General features: G+C 67.0%; 1 protein-coding gene across 1 annotated transcript in view; it reads left to right on the top strand.

Annotated features, from left to right (window-relative positions):
* The window catches only part of LOC136788584 (myosin-binding protein C, fast-type-like), a 36,469-nt gene that overhangs the window by 3,437 nt on the left and 13,587 nt on the right, over nt 1-19,445 (top strand). Inside the window, 17 exon segments of the mRNA XM_066987146.1 lie at nt 209-357; nt 1,592-1,709; nt 3,203-3,251; nt 4,121-4,180; nt 5,860-6,053; nt 7,864-7,996; nt 9,089-9,213; nt 10,258-10,363; nt 11,830-11,996; nt 13,319-13,484; nt 15,070-15,176; nt 16,001-16,030; nt 16,120-16,256; nt 17,009-17,168; nt 17,259-17,327; nt 17,330-17,362; nt 18,534-18,722. Coding sequence (XP_066843247.1) covers nt 209-357; nt 1,592-1,709; nt 3,203-3,251; nt 4,121-4,180; nt 5,860-6,053; nt 7,864-7,996; nt 9,089-9,213; nt 10,258-10,363; nt 11,830-11,996; nt 13,319-13,484; nt 15,070-15,176; nt 16,001-16,030; nt 16,120-16,256; nt 17,009-17,168; nt 17,259-17,327; nt 17,330-17,362; nt 18,534-18,722 — 1,992 coding nt within the window.

Below are 19,445 nucleotides of genomic sequence, written 5' to 3' on the forward strand. Positions count from 1 at the left end.
TCCCTATGGGGCCGGGGGGGGTCCCTATGGGGCTGGAGGTTCCTTATAGGGTTGCGGGGGTTTTATGGGGTTGCGGGGGTTTTATGGGGTTTTATGGGGCCGGGGCTGTCCCTATGGGGTTGGGGCTGCCCCTATGGGGCCGGGGGTCCCTATGGGGCCGGGGGTCCCCGTGGGGCCGTGTCCCCGTCCCCAGCGCCCTCTCCCCCAGGCGGGGACGTGGTGGCCGTGGCTCGCGTGGCGGGGGCGCAGCTGGGGGCCAAGCCCAGCGTGCGCTGGTTCAAGGGCAAGTGGCTGGAGCTGGGCGCCAAGAGCGGGGCGCGCTTCCAGTTCACGGAGAGCCTGGACAAGGAGAGCAAGGTGGGGGGCACTGGGAGCACTGGGAGGGGCTGGGGGGGCACTGGGAGCACTGGGAGGGGACTGGGAGGGGCTGGGGGGGGACTGGGAGGGGACTGGGAGGGGACTGGGGGGGGACTGGGAGCACTGGGAGGGCACTGGGGGGGCACTGGGAGCACTGGGAGGGGCTGGGGGGCACTGGGAGGGGACTGGGAGGGAGTGGGGGGGACTGGGGGGGCATTGGGGAGACACAGGGAGGGGGTGATGGGGGCTGGGAGGGGCTGGAAGGGAGTGAGGGGGCACTGGGAGGGGACTGGGAGCACTGGGAGGGGCTGGGAGGGGACTGGGAGCACTGGGAGGGCACTGGGGGGGCACTGGGAGCACTGGGAGGGGCTGGGGAGGGGACTGGGAGGGGCTGGGGGGGACTGGGAGGGGACTGGGAGCACTGGGAGGGGCTGGGGGGGACTGGGAGGGGCTGGGAGGGGGCTGGGAGGGGCTGGGGGGAGACTGGGAGGGGCTGGGAGGGGACTGGGAGCACTGGGAGGGGGCTGGGAGGGGACTGGGAGGGGACTGGGAGGGGACTGGGAGCACTGGGAGGGGCTGGGGGGACTGGGAGGGGCTGGGAGGGGGCTGGGAGGGGACTGGGAGGGGCTGGGAGGGGCTGGGGAGGGACTGGGAGGGGACTGGGAGGGGACTGGGAGCACTGGGAGGGCACTGGGGGGGCACTGGGAGCACTGGGAGGGGCTGGGGGCAGACTGGGAGGGGCTGGGAGGGGACTGGGAGCACTGGGAGGGGTTAGGGGGGGACTGGGAGGGGACTGGGGGGAGACTGGGAGGGGCTGGGGAGGGGACTGGGAGCACTGGGAGGGGCTGGGGGGACTGGGAGGGGCTGGGAGGGGCTGGAGGGGATTGGGAGAGGGTGGGGAGGGGTGGGGAGGGGGTGGGAGGGGGTGGAGGGGGCGGAGGGGGCGCTGGAAGGGACTGGGAGCACTGGGAGGGCATTGGGGGGGCACTGGGCGGGACTGGGAGGGGACTGGGGGGGCACTGGGAGGGACTGGAAGGGGACTGGGGGGCACTGGGGGGGCACTGGGAGGGACTGGAAGGGAACTGGGAGGGAGTGGAGAGGAACTGGGAGCGGTCTGGGAGGGACTGGGCGGGGGGGGTAACTGGGAGGCACTGGGAGGCACTGGGAGGCACTGGGAGGCAGGGGCTGTGTCCTGGTTGTGTGTCCCCAATCCCGCCCCCCCGTGCCCCCCCAGGTGTACACCTTCGAGCTGCGCATCAACAAGGTGGCGGTGGGGGACCGGGGCGATTACCGCTGCGAGGTGGCGGCCAAGGACAAGAAGGACAGCTGCTGCTTCAACATCGACGTCGAGGGTGCTCAGGGACCCCCCCAGCACCCATGGGTGCCCCCCGAACACATGGGAACACCCCCGAACCCATGGGTGTCACCAGAGCCCCCCCGAACCCATGGGTGCCCCCAGAGTCCCCCAAACCCATGGCTGTCCCCAGTCCCTCCCAGCACCCATGGGTGCCCCCGGAGCCCCCCAAACCCATTGGTGTCCCCAGAGCCCCCCCAGCACCCATGGGTGCCCCCCGAACACATGGGAGCCCCCCGAACCCATGGGTGTTCCCTGAACCTCCCAGCACCCATGGGTGCCCCCAGAGCCTCCCCCGAACACACGGGTGGCCCTAGAGACCCTCAAAACCTATGGGTGTCCCCAAGACCCGCCAGCACCCATGGGTGCCCCCCGAACCCATGGGAACACCCCCGAACCCATGGGTGTCACCAGAGCCCCCCGAACCCATGGGTGCCCCCAGAGTCCCCCAAACCCCATGGCTGTCCCCAGTCCCTCCCAGCACCCATGGGTGCCCCCAGAGCCCCCAAACCCATTGGTGTCCCCAGAGCCCCCCAGCACCCATGGGTGCCCCCCGAACACATGGGAGCCCCCCGAACCCATGGGTGTTCCCTGAACCTCCCAGCACCCATGGGTGCCCCCAGAGCCTCCCCGAACACACGGGTGGCCCTAGAGACCCTCAAAACCTATGGGTGTCCCCAAGACCCGCCAGCACCCATGGGTGCCCCCCGAACCCATGGGAACACCCCCGAACCCATGGGTGTCACCAGAGCCCCCCCGAACCCATGGGTGCCCCCAGAGTCCCCCAAACCCCATGGCTGTCCCCAGTCCCTCCTAGCACCCATGGGTGCCCCCAGAGCCTCCCCAAACCCATGGGTGTCCCCAGAGCCCCCCCAGCACCCATGGGTGCTCCCCAAGCCCATGGGAACACCCCCGAACGCATGGGTGTCACCAGAGCCCCCCTGAACCCATGGGAGCCCCCCAAACCCATGGGCGTTCCCTGAACCTCCCAGCACCCATGGGTGTCCCCAACCCCTCCCAGCACCCATGGGTGCCCCCAGAGCCCCCTGAACACATGGGAGCCCCCTAACCCATGGGTGTCACCAGAGCCCCCCAAAACCCATGGGTGTTCCCATGAACCTCCCAGCACCCATGGGTGCCCCCAGAGCCCCCCGAACACATGGGTGGCCCCAGAGACCCCCCCCAAAACCTATGGGTGGCCCCAGTCCCTCTCAGCACCCATGGGTGCCCCCAGACACCCCACCCCCTCAAACCCATGGGTGCTCTGAGCCCCCCCTCCCAGCACCCATGGGTGCCCCCAGAGCCCCCTGAACACATGGGAGCCCCCCAAACCCATTGGTGTCCCCAGAGCCCCCCCGCACCCATGGGTGCCCCCAGAGACCCCCCCCCAAACCCATTGGTGTCCCCAGAACCCCCCCGCACCCATGGGTGCCCCCCCCGGGGACATTGGGGGCGATGTGGGGGTGCTGACAGCCCCGCTCCCCCCCCCAGCGTCCCGCACCGCCGACAACGGCAACGTGCTGCAGGCCTTCAAGAGGACGTGAGTGGGACCCCCCCCCGGACCCCCCCCCCCCAAATAATGGGGATCCCCCCCCCAGTGACCCCCCCCCCCCCCCCAGAGACTGGGATCGCCCCCAAATCCTCCTACCCCCGTAAACTGGGGACCCCCCCACCCCAAAACCGCTCCCTGAGATTGGGACCCCCCCCCCCCCGCCACTGTCCCCCCCCCATATATTGGGGACCCCCCCTTCCCCAGACTACCCCCCCCCCCGTATTTGGGACCCCCCCAGAAAAATTGGGGACCCTCCCCTGTCTATTGGGGCCCCCCCCAATATGTTTTGGGGGACCCCCCCTTATATTGGTGACCCCCCGATGACTTGGGGACCCCCCATGTATTGGGGACCCCCCCCCATGTATTGGGGACCCCCTCCCCTCCCCCTCCATGAACTGGGGACTCCCCCAATACATTGGGGACACCCCCCCCCATGATTTGGGACCCCCCCCCAAAAAAAATTGGGGACCCTCCCCCTGTCTATTGGGGACCCCTCCCATGATTTGGGGACCCCCCCCCCCCCATATTTCCCCCTGCAGTGTATTGGGATCCCCCCCCAATGACTTGGGGACCCCCCCCCCCGTGTATTGGGGACCCCCCATGAATTGAGGACCCCTCCCATGAATTGGGGAACCCCCCGGGTATTGGGGACCCCCCCCCATATTGGGGACCCCCCCACACCTATTGGGGACCCCTCCCATGAATGGGGACCCTCCTCCTGTCTATTGGGGTTCCCCCCCATATTGCCCCCCCCCCCCCGTGAATTTGGGGACCCCTCCCCCATATTGGGGACCCCCCCCCCATGAATTGGGGACCCCCCCATGAATTGGGGACCCCCCCCCCCAATCTCCCCGCAGGGGCGATGCCAAGGACGACATGGCCGGGGAGCTGGACTTCAGCGGGCTGCTGAAGAAGAGGTGGGGGGGGCGTGCAAGGGGCGTGCAAGGGGCGTGCAAGGGGGGGGCTGCTTGTGCAAGGGGTGTGTAAAGGTGTTAGGGGTGTGCAAGGAAGGTCAGTTGTGCAAGGGGTGTGTAAAGGTGCTGGGGGTGTGCAAGAAGACACTTGTGCAAGGACATTCGAGGTGTGCAAGGGGTGTGGGTGTGCAAGAAGGCTCACTTGTGCAAGGGGTGTGTAAGGCATTTGCGGTATGCAAGAAGACACTTGTGCAAGGACGTTTGAGGCGTGCAAGGTGACTCACCCGAGGAGTGTGTAGAGGTGTAGGTGTGCAAGAAGACACGTGCAAGGACATCTAGGGTGCGCAGGGCAAATCACTTCCACAAGGGGTGTGTAAAGGCATTGGGGGTGTGCAAGAAGATGCTTGTGCAAGGAGTGTTTAAAGGCGTTGGGGGGTGTGCAAAAAGACACTTGTGCAAGGGGTGTGTAAATGTGTTAGGGGTGTGCAAAAAGACACTTGTGCAAGGCCATTTGAGGTGTGCAAGGCAAATCGTTTCCACAAGGGGTGTGTAAAGGCATTGGGGGTGTGCAAGACACTTGTGCAAGGGGTGTGTGAAGGTCTTGGGGGTGTGAAAGAAGATGCTTGTGCAAGGGGTATGTAAAGGCATTGGGGGTGTGCAAGGCAAGATGCTTGTGCAAGGGGTGTGTGAAGGTGTTGGGGGTGTGCAAGAAGACGCTTGTGCAAGGGGTGTGTAAATGTGTTGGGGTGTGCAAGGCAAGACGCTTGTGCAAGGGGTGTTCAAAGGCGTTGGGGGAGTGCAAGAAGACACTTGTGCAAGGGGTGTGTAAATGTGTTGGGGGTGTGCAAGAAGACCTTGTGCAAGGCCATTTGAGGTGTGCAAGGCAAATCACTTCCACAAGGGGTGTGTGAAGGTGTGTGTGGGGGTTTGTGCAAGAAGCCGCTTGTGCAAGGGGTGTGTAAATGTGTTGGGGGTGTGCAAGAAGACCCTTGTGCAAGGCCATTTGAGGTGTGCAAGGCAAATCGCTTCCACAAGGAGTGTGTGAAGGTCTTGGGGGAGTGCAAGAAGACGCTTGTGTAAGGGGTGTGTAAAGGCGTTGGGGGTATGCAAGACACTTGTGCAAGGGGTGTGAGAAAGTGTTGGGGGTGTGCAAAAAGACGCTTGTGCAAGGGGTGTTCAAAGGTGTTGGGGGAGTGCAAGAAGACACTTGTGCAAGGGGGTGTGTGAAGGTCTTGGGGTGTGCAAGGTGCTTGTGCAAGGGGTGTGTGAAGGCATTGTGGGTGTGCAAGACACTTGTGCAAGGGGTGTGTAAAGGCGTTGGGGGTGTGCAAGACACTTGTGCAAGGGGTGTGTAAATGTGTTGGGGGTGTGCAAGAAGACCCTTGTGCAAGGCCATTTGAGGTGTGCAAGGCAAATCGCTTCCATGAGGGGCTGTAGAGGTGCTGGGGGCGTGCAAGGCGGCTCGTGCAAGTGCTGGTGCAAGGCCGCGCGTGCAAGGCCTTTCGCACGAGGGCGGCGGCGGGGGTGCGCTCGAGGTTTTCGGGGGTCGAGAGGGCGTCGGCGGGGCGGGGGCTGCTGGGGGCGGCCCCTCCTTGGGGTCGTCGCGTGGTGGTGGTGGGGGGGGGGGCTGTGACACGGGGCGGTCGCGCACCTTTTCACGGCGTGGCACGCGCGCGTGCCAGGGAGGTGCAGGTGGAGGAGCGGCGGCGCAGGAAGGAGGAGGAGGACCCGTTCCCGCCCGAGATCTGGGAGCTGCTGAAGGGCGTGACGAAGAAGAGCGAGTACGAGCGCATCGCCTTCCAGTACGGCATCACCGACCTGCGCGGCATGCTCAAGCGCCTCAAGAAGATCAAGGTGGAGCCCAAGAAGAGCGAAGGTGGGGCAAGGGGGGGGGGGGCACGGGGGGTGGGGGGAAAGGGGGGGTTGGGGGATTTGGGGGGAATTGGGGGAATTGGGGGAAATGGGGATATGGGAGGAATCGGGACCTTTGGGGACCCTTGGGGGTCTTTGGGGACCCTTGGGGTCTTTGGGGACCCTTTGGGGACCTTTGGGGGTCTTTGGGGGCCTTTGGGGACCCTTTGGGGACCTTTGGGGACCCTTGGGGGTCTTTGGGGACCCTTGGGGGGTCTTTGAGGGTCTTTGGGGACCCTTGGGGACCCTTGGGGACCTTTGGGGACATTTGCGGGTCTTTGGGGACCCTTGAGGACCCTTGGGGGTCTTTGGGGACCCTTGGGGGGTCTTTGAGGGTCTTTGGGGGTCTTTGGGGACCTTTGGGGGTCTTTGGGGGTCTTTGGAGGTCTTTGGGGACCCTTGGGGGTCCTTGGGGGACCCTTGGGGACCTTTGGGGGTCTTTGGGGACCCTTGGGGACCTTTGGGGACCCTTGGGGGTCTTTGGGGACCTTTGGGGGTCTTTGGGGACCTTTGGGGGTCTTTGAGGGTCTTTGGGGACCTTTGGGGACCCTTGGGGGTCTTTGAGGGTCTTTGGGGACCTTTGGGGACCCTTGGGGGTCCTTGGGGACCTTTGGGGGCCTTTGGGGGTCTTTGGGGACCTTTGGGGACCCTTGGGGACCCTTGGGGACCTTTGGGGGCCTTTGGGGGTCTTTGAGGATCTTTGGGGACCTTTGGGGACCTTTGGGGGTCTTTGGGGACCTTTGGGGACCTTTGGGGGTCTTTGGGGGTCTTTGGGGGTCTTTGGGGATTTCGGGGACATTTGAGGACCTTTGGGGGTCTTTGGGGGTCTTTGGGGGTCTTTGGGGGTCTTTGGGGACCTTTGGGGGTCTTTGGGGACCTTTGGGGACCTTTGGGGGTCTTTGGGGATTTCGGGGACATTTGGGGACCTTTGGGGGTCTTTGGGGGTCTTTGGGGACCTTTGGGGGTCTTTGGGGACCCTTGGGGACCTTTGGGGGTCTTTGAGGGTCTTTGGGGACCTTTGGGGATTTCGGGGACATTTGGGGACTTTTGGGGTCTTTGGGGGTCTTTGGGGGGTCTTTGGGGGTCTTTGGGGACCTTTGGGGGTCTTTGGGGACCTTTGGGGACCTTTGGGGGTCTTTGGGGATCTTTGGGGACCTTTGGGGACCTTTGGGGGTCTTTGGGGACCTTTGGGGATTTCGGGGACATTTGGGGACTTTTGGGGTCTTTGGGGGTCTTTGGGGGGTCTTTGGGGGTCTTTGGGGACCTTTGGGGGTCTTTGGGGACCTTTGGGGACCTTTGGGGGTCTTTGGGGACCTTTGGGGACCTTTGGGGACCTTTGGGGGTCTTTGGGGACCTTTGGGGACCCTTGGGGACATTTGGGGACTTTTGGGGTCTTTGGGGGTCTTTGGGGGTCTTTGGGGACCTTTGGGGACCTTTGGGGGTCCTTGGGGACCCTTGGGGACCCTTGGGGGTCTTTGGGGGTCTTTGGGGACCCTTGGGGACCTTGGGGACCCTTGGGGGTCTTTGGGGGTCTTTGGGGACCCTTGGGGACCCTTGGGGGTCTTTGGGGGGTCTTTGGGGACCTTTGGGTGTCTTTGGGGACCCTTGGGGACCCTTGGGGACCTTTGGGGACCTTTGGGGACCCTTGGGGGTCTCTGGGGACCTTTGGGGATTTCAGGGACCTTTGGGGACCTTTGGGGGTCTCTGGGGACGCCGTGCCCCCCCCCCGGAGCCGTGTGTGACCCCCCGCCCCGTGCCCCCCCCCCCCCCCCCAGCGTTCGTCCGCAAGCTGGACCCCGCGTACCAGGTGGACAAGGGCAACAAGATCAAGCTGGCCGTGGAGCTGAGCCACCCCGACCTGCCCCTCAAGTGGTACAAGAACGGGCAGCTCATCAAGCCCAGCACCAAGTGAGGGGCGCGGGGGGGCGGGGGGGCTGGGGGTGGCGGGGGGGGTGGGGGGGGGACACGGGGGGATGGGGGGATATGGGGGGGCAAGGGGGGATATGGGGGGATGGGGGGAGTTGGGATATGGGGGGATGTGGGGACATTGGGGGTGTGGGGACATTGGGGAAATTGGGACATGGGGAGGGCACGGGGGGGCATGGGGGGGCACGGGGGGGCACGGGGGGATGTGGGGGGCACAGGGGGGTGGGGGGGCAGAGGGGGATGGGGGGATATGGGGGGAATTGGGATATGGGGGGACATGGGGACATTGGGGGACATGGGATATGGGGACATGGGGGGACAGGGGGGACATGGGGGGGACAGGGGGGCACACGGGGGCACGGGGGGATGGGGGGGGCAGGGGGGTTGGGGGGATATGGGGGGATATGGGGGGAATTGGGATATGGGGGGACATGGGGACATTGGGGGATGTGGGATATGGGGACATGGGGGACGGGGGGGATGGGGGGCACAGGGGGGCACGGGGGGGCAGGGGGGATGGGGGGATATGGGGGGGCAAGGGGGGATATGGGGGGAATTGGGGGGAATTGGGATATGGGGGGATGTGGGGACGTGGGGGTGTGGGGACACTGGGGGACAGGGGGACACGGGGGACACGGAGGGACACAGGGGGCCATGGGGACACGGGGGGCACAGCCCCCCCCCCGGGTCCCCCCCGCGCCGTGTCCCTGACGTCGGGCCCCGCGGCTCCTCTGTGCCTCCCTGCCTGGTGCTGGCCTCGTGTCACCGTGTCCCCCGTGTCCTCGTGTCCCCCCGTGCCCCCGTGTCCCCCCGTGTCCCCCCATGACCCCCCGTGTCCCCCCCATGCCCCCCCGTGTCCCCCCATGACCCCCACGTCCCCCCGCGTCCCCCTCCACCCTTGTCCCCCCCCCCATGTCCCATCCCGTCCCCGTGTCCCCGCATCCCCCCATGTCCCCATATCCCCCCGTGTCCCCCTCCACCCTCGCGTCTCCCCCACCCCCCGCGTCCCTCTGTGTCCCCCCCCGTCCCCCCCATGTCCCCGTGGACCCCCCCCCCCTGTCCCCCCCCCCCCAGGTACGTGTTTGAGAACGTGGGCCTGAAGCGCATCCTCACCATCCACAAGTGCTCCCTGGCCGACGACGCCGCCTACGAGTGCCGGGTGAACGACGAGAAGTGCTTCACCGAGCTCTTCGTCAAGGGTGGGGGTCCGGGGGGGTCCTGGGGGCTGGGGGGGTCCTGGGGGGTCTGGGGGGTCCTGGGGGGTCTGAAGGGGTCCAGGGGTGGTCTGGGGTGGGTCTTGGGGGATCTGGGGGTCTGGGAGCCTTCACCGAGCTCTTCGTCAAGGGTGGGGGCCTGGGGGGTCCTGGGGTGGTCCTGGGGGGGTCGGGGGGTCTTGGGGGGTCCTGGGGAGGTCTGGGGGGTCTGGGATGGGTCCTGGGGGTGTCTGGGAGCCTTCACTGAGCTCTTCATCAAGGGTGGGGGCCTGGGGGGGGGGGTCCTGGGGGGCCTGGGGGGGTCGGGGGGTCTTGGGGGGTCTTGGGGGTCCTGGGGAGGTCTGGGGGGTCCTGGGGGGTCCTGGGGGGTCTGGGAGCCTTCACCGAGCTCTTCGTCAAGGGTGGGGGCCTTGGGGGGGTCCTGGGGGTCCTGGGGGGGCTGGGGGGTCTTGGAGGGGTCCTGGGGAGGTCTGGGGGGTCTGGGATGGGTCCTGGGGGTGTCTGGGAGCCTTCACTGAGCTCTTCATCAAGGGTGGGGGCCTGGGGGGGGGGTCCTGGGGGGCCTGGGGGGGTCGGGGGGTCTTGGGGGGTCTTGGGGGGTCCTGGGGAGGTCTGGGGGGTCCTGGGGGGTCCTGGGGGGTCTGGGAGCCTTCACTGAGCTCTTCGTCAAGGGTGGGGGCCTGGGGGGGGCTGGGGGGTCTTGGGGGGTCCTGGGGAGGTCTGGGGGAGTTGGGCAAGGTCCTGTGGGGGTCTGTGGGGGGCCTGGGGGGTCCTCGGGGGTCTGGGGGTCCTGGGGGATCTGGGAGGGGTCCAGGGGGTCCCAGGACCCTTCATTGAGCCTTTTGTCAAGGGTGGGTGCTGGGGGGGTGTCCGGGAGGGGTCCTGGGGGTTTTGGGGGTCCCGAGGGGGGTTTTGGGGTCCTGGGGGGTTTTGGGGGTCCTGGGGGGTTTTGGTGGTCCTGGGGGGTTTTGGGGTCCCGCGGGGGGTCCCGGGGTTGTCCCGCCCCCCTGACCCCCCCCGTCCCCGCAGAGCCGCCGGTGACCATCGCGCGGGGGCTGGACGACCAGCAGGTGCTGGTGGGCGACCGCGTGGTGCTGGAGGCCGAGGTGTCCGAGGAGGGCGCCCAGGTCATATGGTGAGGGGGGGGCACCCCAAAACAACACCCCCACCCCCCCCCACCCCGTGGCTGTGCCCAACAACCCCATAGGCACCACCCCATGCCCACGCCCACCACCCACACCCACCCCACACCCACCCCACACCCACCCCATGCCCACCCCCCTATATCTCATCGCCCCGTTCCCACCACCCCAGGCCCACCACCCCATGCCATTCCCCCCACCCCGTGCCCATCCCACCCCGTTCCCACCACCCCATTCCCATTCCCATGCCCACCACCCCACACCCACCACCCTAAATCTCATCGTCCCATGCCCACCACCCCATGCCCACCACCCCATGCCCACCCCGTGCCCACCCCCTGTACCTCATCGCCCCGTTCCCACCACCCCATGCCCCCCACCCCATTCCCATGCCCACCACCCCATGCCCACCCCGTGCCCACCCCCTGTACCTCATCGCCCCGTTCCCACCACCCCATGCCCACCACCCCATTCCCACCCCATGCCCACCCCCTATATCTCATCGCCCCGTTCCCACCACCCCGTTCCCATTCCCATGCCCACCACCCCATCCCCACCCCCCTATATCTCATCACCCCATGCCCACCACCCCATGCCCACCACCCCATTCCCATGCCCACCACCCCATGCCCACCCTCTATACCTCATCACCCCATGCCCACCACCCCATGCCCACCACCCCATGCCCACCACCCTATACCTCATCACCCCATGCCCACCACCCCATGCCCACCACCCCATTCCCACCCCATGCCCACCACCCCATTCCCCATGCCCACCACCCCACGCCCACCCCCTGTACCTCATCGCCCCCGTTCCCACCACCCCCATGCCCACCACCCCATTCCCACCCCGTGCCCAGCCCCATACCTCATCGCCCCATGCCCACCACCCCATTCCCATGCCCACCACCCCATGCCCACCCCCCCTACATCTCATCGCCCTTTCCCAACACCCCGTGCCCACCACCCCATCCCCACCCCGTGCCCACCCCCTGCACCCCATCACCCCATTCCCACCACCCCATTCCCATGCCCACCACCCCATCCCCACCCCCCTATATCTCATCACCCCATTCCCACCACCCTGTTCCCACCACCCCATGCCCACCTCCCCATGCCCACCACCCCATCCCCACCCCCTATATCTCATCGCCCCATGCCCACCACCCCATTCCCATGCCCACCACCCCATGCCCACCCCCTGCACCTCATTGCCCTGTTCCCACCACCCCATGCCCACCACCCCATGCCCACCCCATGCCCACCCGCCTACATCTCATCGCCCCATGCCCACCACCCCATTCCCACCACCCCACTCCCATGCCCACCACCCCACGCCCACCCCCCTACATCTCATCACCCCATGCCCACCACCCCATGCCCACCACCCTGCGCCCACCCCGCGCCCACCCCCTATATCTCATCGCCCCGTTCCCACCCCCCCGCCCCCCCCGCAGGATGAAGGACGGGGTGGAGCTGACGCGCGAGGAGACCTTCAAGTACCGCTTCAAGAAGGACGGGCGCAAGCACTACCTCATCATCAACGAGGCCACCAAGGAGGACACCGGGCGCTACAAGATCATGACCAACGGCGGCGAGAGCGAGGCCGAGATCAGCGTGGAAGGTGCCCGGGGTGGGGGGTCCGGGGGTCCTGGGGGGCGTCTCGGGGGTCCCAGGAGGCGTCTTGGGGGTCCCAGGGGGTGTCTTGGGGGTCCCAGGGGTGTCTTGGGGGTCCCTGGGGACATTCTTGGAGGTCCAAGGGGCATCTTGGGGGTCCCAGGGGGCATCTCAGGGGTCCCAGGGGACGTCTTGGGGGTCCCAGGGGTGTCTCAGGGGGCCCTGGGGACATCTTGGGGGTCTCCAGGGGGCATCTCGGGGGTCCCAGGGGGCATCTCAGGGGTCCCGGGGGCATCTCAGGGGTTCCAGGGGGCATCTTGGGGGTCCAGAGGTTGTGTCTTGGGGGTCCCAGAGGGTGTCTCGGGGGGCCCTGGGGACGTCTTGGGGATCCCAGGGGGTGTCTCAGGGGGCCCTGGGGACGTCTTGGGGGTCCCAGGGGGTGTCTCGGGGTCCCAGGGGTGTCTTGGGGGTCCCAGGGGTGTCTCAGGGGGTCCAGGGGGCATCTCAGGGGTCCTAGGGGGCATCTCGGGGGGCAAGAGTTTTCTTTGGAGATCTGGGGAGGTTCTCCAGGAGGTCCTCGGGGCGTCCTGGGGAGGTCCCATGGGTGCTGGGAGGGGTCCGGGAGGGTCCTGGGAGGGGTCCCATGGGTGCTGGGAGGTCCCCAGGGTGTCCTGAGGAGGTCCCATGGGTGCTTGGAGATGCCCAGGAGGTCCCCAGAAGGTTCCTAGGAAGGTCCCATGGGTGCTGGGAGGTCCCATGGGTGCTTGGAGGTCCCCAGGGTGCCCTGAGGAGGTCCCATGGGTTCTTGGAGATGCCCAGGAGGTCCTGAGGAGGTTCCTAGGGAGGTCCCATGGGTGCTGGGAGGTCCCATGGGTGCTTGGAGATGTTCATGAGGTGCCCTGAGGAGGTTCCATGGGGAGGTTCCGTGGAGATGCTGGGAGGTCCCATGAGGTTGCTGGGAGGTCCCCAGGATGCCCTGAGGAGGTCCCATGGGTCCTTGGAGATGTTCATGAGGTCCCGAGGAGGTTCCTGGGGAGGTCCCATGGGTGCTGGGAGGTCCCATGGGTGCTGGGAGGTCCCCAGGGTGCCCTGAGGAGGTCCCATGGGTCCTTGGAGATGTTCATGCGGTCCCGAGGAGGTTCCTGGGGAGGCCCCGTGGGTGCTGGGAGGTCCCATGGGCGCCCCGAGGAGATCCCACAGGTGCCGGAGGATTCTCCAGCAGACCCGGAGCCCCGAGGGAGGTGCCGGGCGGTGCTGGGGGGGTGGGGGCTTCCCTCCCCCAGACCCCCGCACCCCAGGACGCCCCCGTTGCCCCCCCGCCCCCCCCAGAGAAGCAGCTGGAGGTGCTGCAGGACATGGCGGACCTGACGGTGAAGGCGTCGGAGCAGGCGGTGTTCAAGTGCGAGGTGTCGGACGAGAAGGTGACGGGGCGCTGGTTCCGCAACGGCGTCGAGGTGCGGCCCAGCAAGCGCATCCACATCTCCCACAACGGCAGGTGGGCGACGGGACGGGGGTCCGGGGGGTCCTGGGGGGGTCTTGGGGGGTCCTGGGGGTCCTGGGGGGGGTGGAGAGCTGGGGAGATCCGTAGGGACCTGGTGGAGCTCCGTGGGGTCCGTAGGGAGCTCGCGGAGGTCCGTAGGGTCTGTAGGAACCTCGTGGAGATCCTTGGGGACCTCGTGGAGCTCCATAGGGTCTGTAGGAACCTGGTGGAGATCCGTAGGGACCTGGTGGAGCTTCATAGGGTCTGTAGGAACCTTGTGGAGATCCTTGGGGACCTCGTGGAGCTCCATGGGGTCCTTAGGAACCTCATGGAGAGCCTTGGGGACCTGGTGGAGCTCCACAGGGACCTCGTGGAGCTCCATAGGGACCTCGTGGAGATCCTTGGAGACCTCGTGGAGCTCCGTGGGGATCTCATTAGGAAGCCCCATGGAGGTCCGTAGGGACCTCGTGGAGCTCCATGGGTTCCGTAGGAACCTGGTGGAGATCCGTAGGGACCTCGTGGAGCTCCATGGGTTCCGTAGGAACCTGGTGGAGATCCGTAGGGACCTCGTGGAGCTCCATAGGGCCCTGTAGGAACCTGGTGGGGATCCGTAGGGACCTTGTGGAGCTCCATAGGGACCGTAGGAACCTGGTGGAGATCCCTGGGGACCTGGTGGAGATCCACGGGGACCTCATTAAAGCCCCATGGGGACCCCAGAGGAGGTGGCAGCCCCATGGGGATCTTGTGGAGCTCCATAGGGAACTCACTGGAACCCTACGGGGACCTAGAAGAGGTGACAGCCCCATGGGGACCTCACTGGAACCCCATGGGGACATCATGGAGCTCCACGGGGACCTTGCTGGAGCCCCCGGGGGGCTGGAGGAGGTGGCAGCCCCATGGAGACATCCAGAAGCCCCATGGGGACTTAGTGGAGCTCCATGGGGACACCGAGGAGGTGGCAGCCCCACAGGGACCTCTTCAAGCCCCATGGGGACCTTGTTGGAGCCCCATGGGGACACCAAGGAGGTGGCAGCCCCATGGGAACCTCCTGAAGCCCCATGGGGACCTCCAGAAGCTCCACGGGGACTTGGTGGAGCCCCATGGGGACCTCATTGGAGCCCCATGGGGACACCGAGGAGATGGCAGCCCCATGGGGACATCATGGAGCCCCATGGGGACGTTGTGGAGCCCCACGGGGACACCGAGGAGGTGGCAGCCCCATGGGAACCTCTTGGAAGCCTCAAGGGAACCTCCTGAAGCCCCATGGGGACCTCCTGAAGCTCCATGGGGACTTGGTGGAGCCCCATGGGGACCCCTGTTGGAGCCCCACAGGGACCTGGAGGAGGTGGCAGCCCCATGGGGACATCATGGAGCCCCATGGGGACCTCCTGAAGCCCCATGGGGACCTCCTGAAGCTCCATGGGGACTTGGTGGAGCCCCATGGGGACGTTGTGGAGCCCCACGGGGACATCACGGAGCCCCACGGGGATGTTGTGGAGCCCCATGGGGACATCATGGAGCCCCCATGGGGACGTTGTGGAGCCCCACGGGGACACCGAGGAGGTGGCAGCCCCCGGGACCCCCCCGCTGGCGCCCGCAGGTTCCACAAGCTGGTGATCGACGACGTGCGCCCCGAGGACGAGGGCGACTACACCTTCGTCCCCGACGGCTACGCCCTGTCCCTGTCCGCCAAGCTCAACTTCCTCGGTGGGGGCACCAGGGGGGACGCTGGGGACACTGGGGGGGGGGCCTTGGGGACACCGGGGGGACACACAGCACTTGGGGACACTGGGGGGACAGTTGGACCTTGGGGACATTTGGGGGACACGGCCCTTGGAGGACACTGGGGGGCCTTGGGGACACTGGGGGGGGACACAGCACCTGGGGACACCACAGGGGCGTTGGGGACACTGGGGGGCCTTGGGGACACCGGGGGGACACGTGGTGCCCTTGGGGACACTGGGGGGCACTGGGGACACCAGGGGGCATTGGGGACACTGGTGGGGACACATGGCCCTTGGGGACATTTGGGGGACATTGGCCCTTGGAGACACTGCAGGGCCCTTGGGGACGTCTGGGGGACGTTGGGGACACTGGGGAGACCTCGGGGACATTTGGGGGACAGCCCCTGGGGACACTGCGTGGACCTTGGGGACATCTGGGGGGACATTGGACCTTGGGGACATTTGAGGGACCTTGGGGACATTTGGGGACACGGCCCTTGGGGACACTGCATGGACCCTGGGGACATTTGGGGTGACCTTGGGGACATTTGGGGGGACCTTGGGGACATTTGGGGACACGGCTCTTGGGGGCATTGCGTGGACCTTGGGGACATCTGGGGGGACCTTGGGGACACCTGGGGGACGTTGGGGGCATTTGGGGACACAGCCCTTGGGAACACTGGGAGGGGGACCCAGGACACCGGGTGGGATTTGGGGGGGGTGACCATAGGACGTTGGGGACACCGCGTCCCTTGGGGACACCGGTGGCACCGGGCCGCGTTAACCCTTTCCTCCCCGCACTCGAAGAGATCAAGGTGGAATACGTCCCCAAGCAAGGTGAGGGGGACACGGGGCGGGGCGGACCCTTGGGGACCCTCGGGGACATTCCCGTCACCGTCCCCCTGTCCCCCCCCCCCGGCCCAGAGCCCCCAAAATCCACCTGGACTGCTCGGGGAAGTCGTCGGAGAACACGATCGTGGTGGTGGCGGGGAACAAGCTGCGCCTCGACGTCCCCATCTCGGGCGAGCCCGCGCCCACCGTGGTCTGGATGAAGGGTGACCAGGTGGGTGCCCCGCGCCGGGTGGCACCGCTGTGTGTCCCCCCCCCCGGAACGTGTCCCCGTGTCCCCGTGACACTGCCCCGTGTCCCTGTGTCCCCGGGCCACGTCCCCACACTGCATCCCTGTACCAAGTCCCCACACCCTGCCCCACACCCTGCCCCACATCACGCCCCACACCCTGCCCCACACCCCACACCCCACCCTACACCCCACCCCACACCTTACCCCACACCCTGCCCCACACCCCACACCCCACCCCACACTCCGCCCCACACCCCCGCCCCACACCCCACCCCATGCCCCCCACACCATACCCCAAACCCTGCCCCACATCCTGCCCCACACCCCACCCCACACCCCACACCCTGCCCCACACCTTGCCCCATACCCCACCCCACACCCCGCCCCCACACCCCCGCCCCACACCCCACCCCATGCCCCACACCATACCCCAAACCCTGCCCCACACCCCACCCCACACCCCACACCCTTCCCCACACCGTGCCCCACACCCTGCCCCACACCCCACACCCCACACCCCGCCCCACACCATACCCCAAACCCTGCCCCACACCCTGCACCCCATGCCCCACACCTTACCCCAAACCCTGCCCCACACCATACCCCAAACTCCGCCCCACATCCTACACCCCGCCCCACACCCCACACCCCACACCCCACACCCCACACCCCCACCCCACACCCTCCACCCCCCACGCCCCACGCCCCACACGCCCCGCCCCACACCCCCGCAGCCCTTCACGGAGCGCGAGGGCCGGGCGCACGTGGAGGAGCGCAAGGAGCTGAGCAGCTTCGTCATCGAGAGCGCCGAGCGGGCGGACGAGGCGCGCTACTCCATCACCGTCACCAACCCGGTGGGCGAGGACTCGGCCACGCTCTACATCAAGGTGGTCGGTAAGGAGGGGGCGCGGGGACGAGGATGGGGGGGGACACGCCGTGGGGCCGGCCAGGGTCCCCACGCGTCCCCCCTCCGTGTCCCCGCAGACGTCCCCGACCCCCCCGAGGCCGTGCGCATCACCTCGGTGGGCGAGGACTGGGCCGTGCTCACCTGGGAGCCCCCAAGTACGACGGGGGACAGCCGGTCACCGGTGAGGGGGGGCGCGGCGTGGGCCCCGGCGTGTCCCACGCGTGGCCCCCTGCTCGCTTGTGGCGTGGATTGTCCGCGTGGCCCCCACGTCGCCACCTCCATGTCCTCGTGTCCCCGTGTCCCCCCGTGTCCCCACGTCTGCGTCCCCACATCCGTACGTCCGTGTTCTCGTGTCCCCACGTCCCCATATCCACGTCCCCAAATCTCCACGTCCATGTCCTCGTGTCCCCGTGTCCCCCCGTGTCCCCACGTCTGCGTCCCCACATCCCCACGTCCGTGTTCTCGTGTCCCCACGTCCCCATATCTACGTCCCCAAATCTCCACGTCCACGTCCTCGTGTCCCCGTGTCCCCATATCCGTGTCCCCACATCCCCACATCCATGTCCTCGTGTCCCCGTGTCCCTGTGTCTCCACGTCCGTGTCCTCGTGTCCCCAAATCTCCACGTCCATGTCCCCACGTCCCCATGTCCCCATAACCCCATATCCCCCACTCCCCAGTGTCCCCATATCTCCATCGTCCCCGTGCCCCCATTTTTCCATCTCCACGTGTCCCGATGTCCCCATTTCCCCACGTCCCCACATCCCCATGTCCCTGTGTCCCCATATCCCCACATCCCCATGTCCCCACATTCCCATGCCCCAATGTCCCCACCTCTCCATCTCCCCACATCCCCACGTCCGCATCCACGTGCCCACGTCCTCACGTCCCCATGTCCCCACGTCCCCACCTCCCTACGCCCACGTCCCCATGTCCCCATGTCCCCACCTTCCTACGCCCACATCCCCATGTCCCCCGAAACCCCATATCCCCTGTGCCCCAATGTCCCCACATCTCCATCTCCCCATATCCCCATGTCCCCACATCCCCACAGCCCCATATCCCTACGTCCCCAGGTCCCCATGTCCCCACATTCCCACGTCCCCATGCCCCAGTGTCCCCACATCTCCATCTCCCCACGTCCCCACACGTCCCCAGGTCTCCCCACGTCCCTACACCCATGTCCCCACGTCCCCATGTCCCCATGTCCCCATTTCCCCATGTCCCCACGTCCCCACATCCCCACGTCCTTGTGTCCCCATATCCCCACGTCCCCACGTCCCCACGTCCCCACGTGTCCCCGCATGTCCCCATGTCCCCAAGCCCACGTCCCCCGTCCCCCCCGCGCCCGCAGGGTACCTGATGGAGCGCAAGAAGAAGGGCTCCATGCGCTGGATGAAGCTCAACTTCGAGGTGTACACGGACACCACCTACGAGTCCACCAAGATGATCGAGGGCGTCCTCTACGAGATGCGCGTCTTCGCCGTCAACTCCATCGGCATCTCCCAGCCCAGCCACAACACGCAGCCCTTCATGCCCATCGGTGCGGCCCCGGGGGATCTGGGGGTTTGGGGTCCTGGAGGGGGTTGAGGGGTCCTGGAGGGGGTTTGAGGGGTCCTGGAGGGGGTTTGGGGGGTCCTGGAGGGGGGTTGAGGGGACTTGGGAGGGGGGTTGGGGGTCCTGGAGGCAGTTTGGGAGGTCCCAGGGAATCCTGGAAGGGGGTTGAGGGACTTGGGAGAGGGAGTGGGGGGTCCTGGAGGGGGTTTGGGGGTCCTGGAGGGGGTTGAGGGGTCCTGAAGAGGGGTTGAAGGACTTGGGAGGGGGATTGAGGGGTCCTGGAGGGGGTTTGGGGGGTCCTGGAGGGGTTTGGGGGGTCCTGGAGGGGGGTTGAGGGACTTGGGAGGGGGTTGGGGGGTCCTGGAGGGGTTTGGGAGGTCCCAGGGGATCCTGGAGGGGGTTGAGGGACTTGGGAGGGGGTTGGGGGGTCCTGGAGGGGGTTTGGGAGGTCCCAGGGGATCCTGGAAGGGGGTTGAGGGACTTGGGAGAGAGACTGGGGGGTCTTGGAGGGGCTTGGGGGTCCTGGAGGGGTTTGGGGGACTTGGGAGGGGGTTTGGGGGACTTCAGAGGGGTTTTAGGGAGTACTGGAGGGGATTTGGGGGGTCCTGGGGGATCCTGGAAGGGGGTTGAGGGACTTGGGAGGGGTTTTGGGGGTCCTGGGCGGGTTGGGGGGGTCCTGGGGGATCCTGGAAGGGGGTTGAGGGACTTG

The sequence above is a fragment of the Anser cygnoides genome, chromosome W (assembly GCF_040182565.1).
Source record: "Anser cygnoides isolate HZ-2024a breed goose chromosome W, Taihu_goose_T2T_genome, whole genome shotgun sequence".
Lineage (NCBI taxonomy): Eukaryota > Metazoa > Chordata > Aves > Anseriformes > Anatidae > Anser > Anser cygnoides.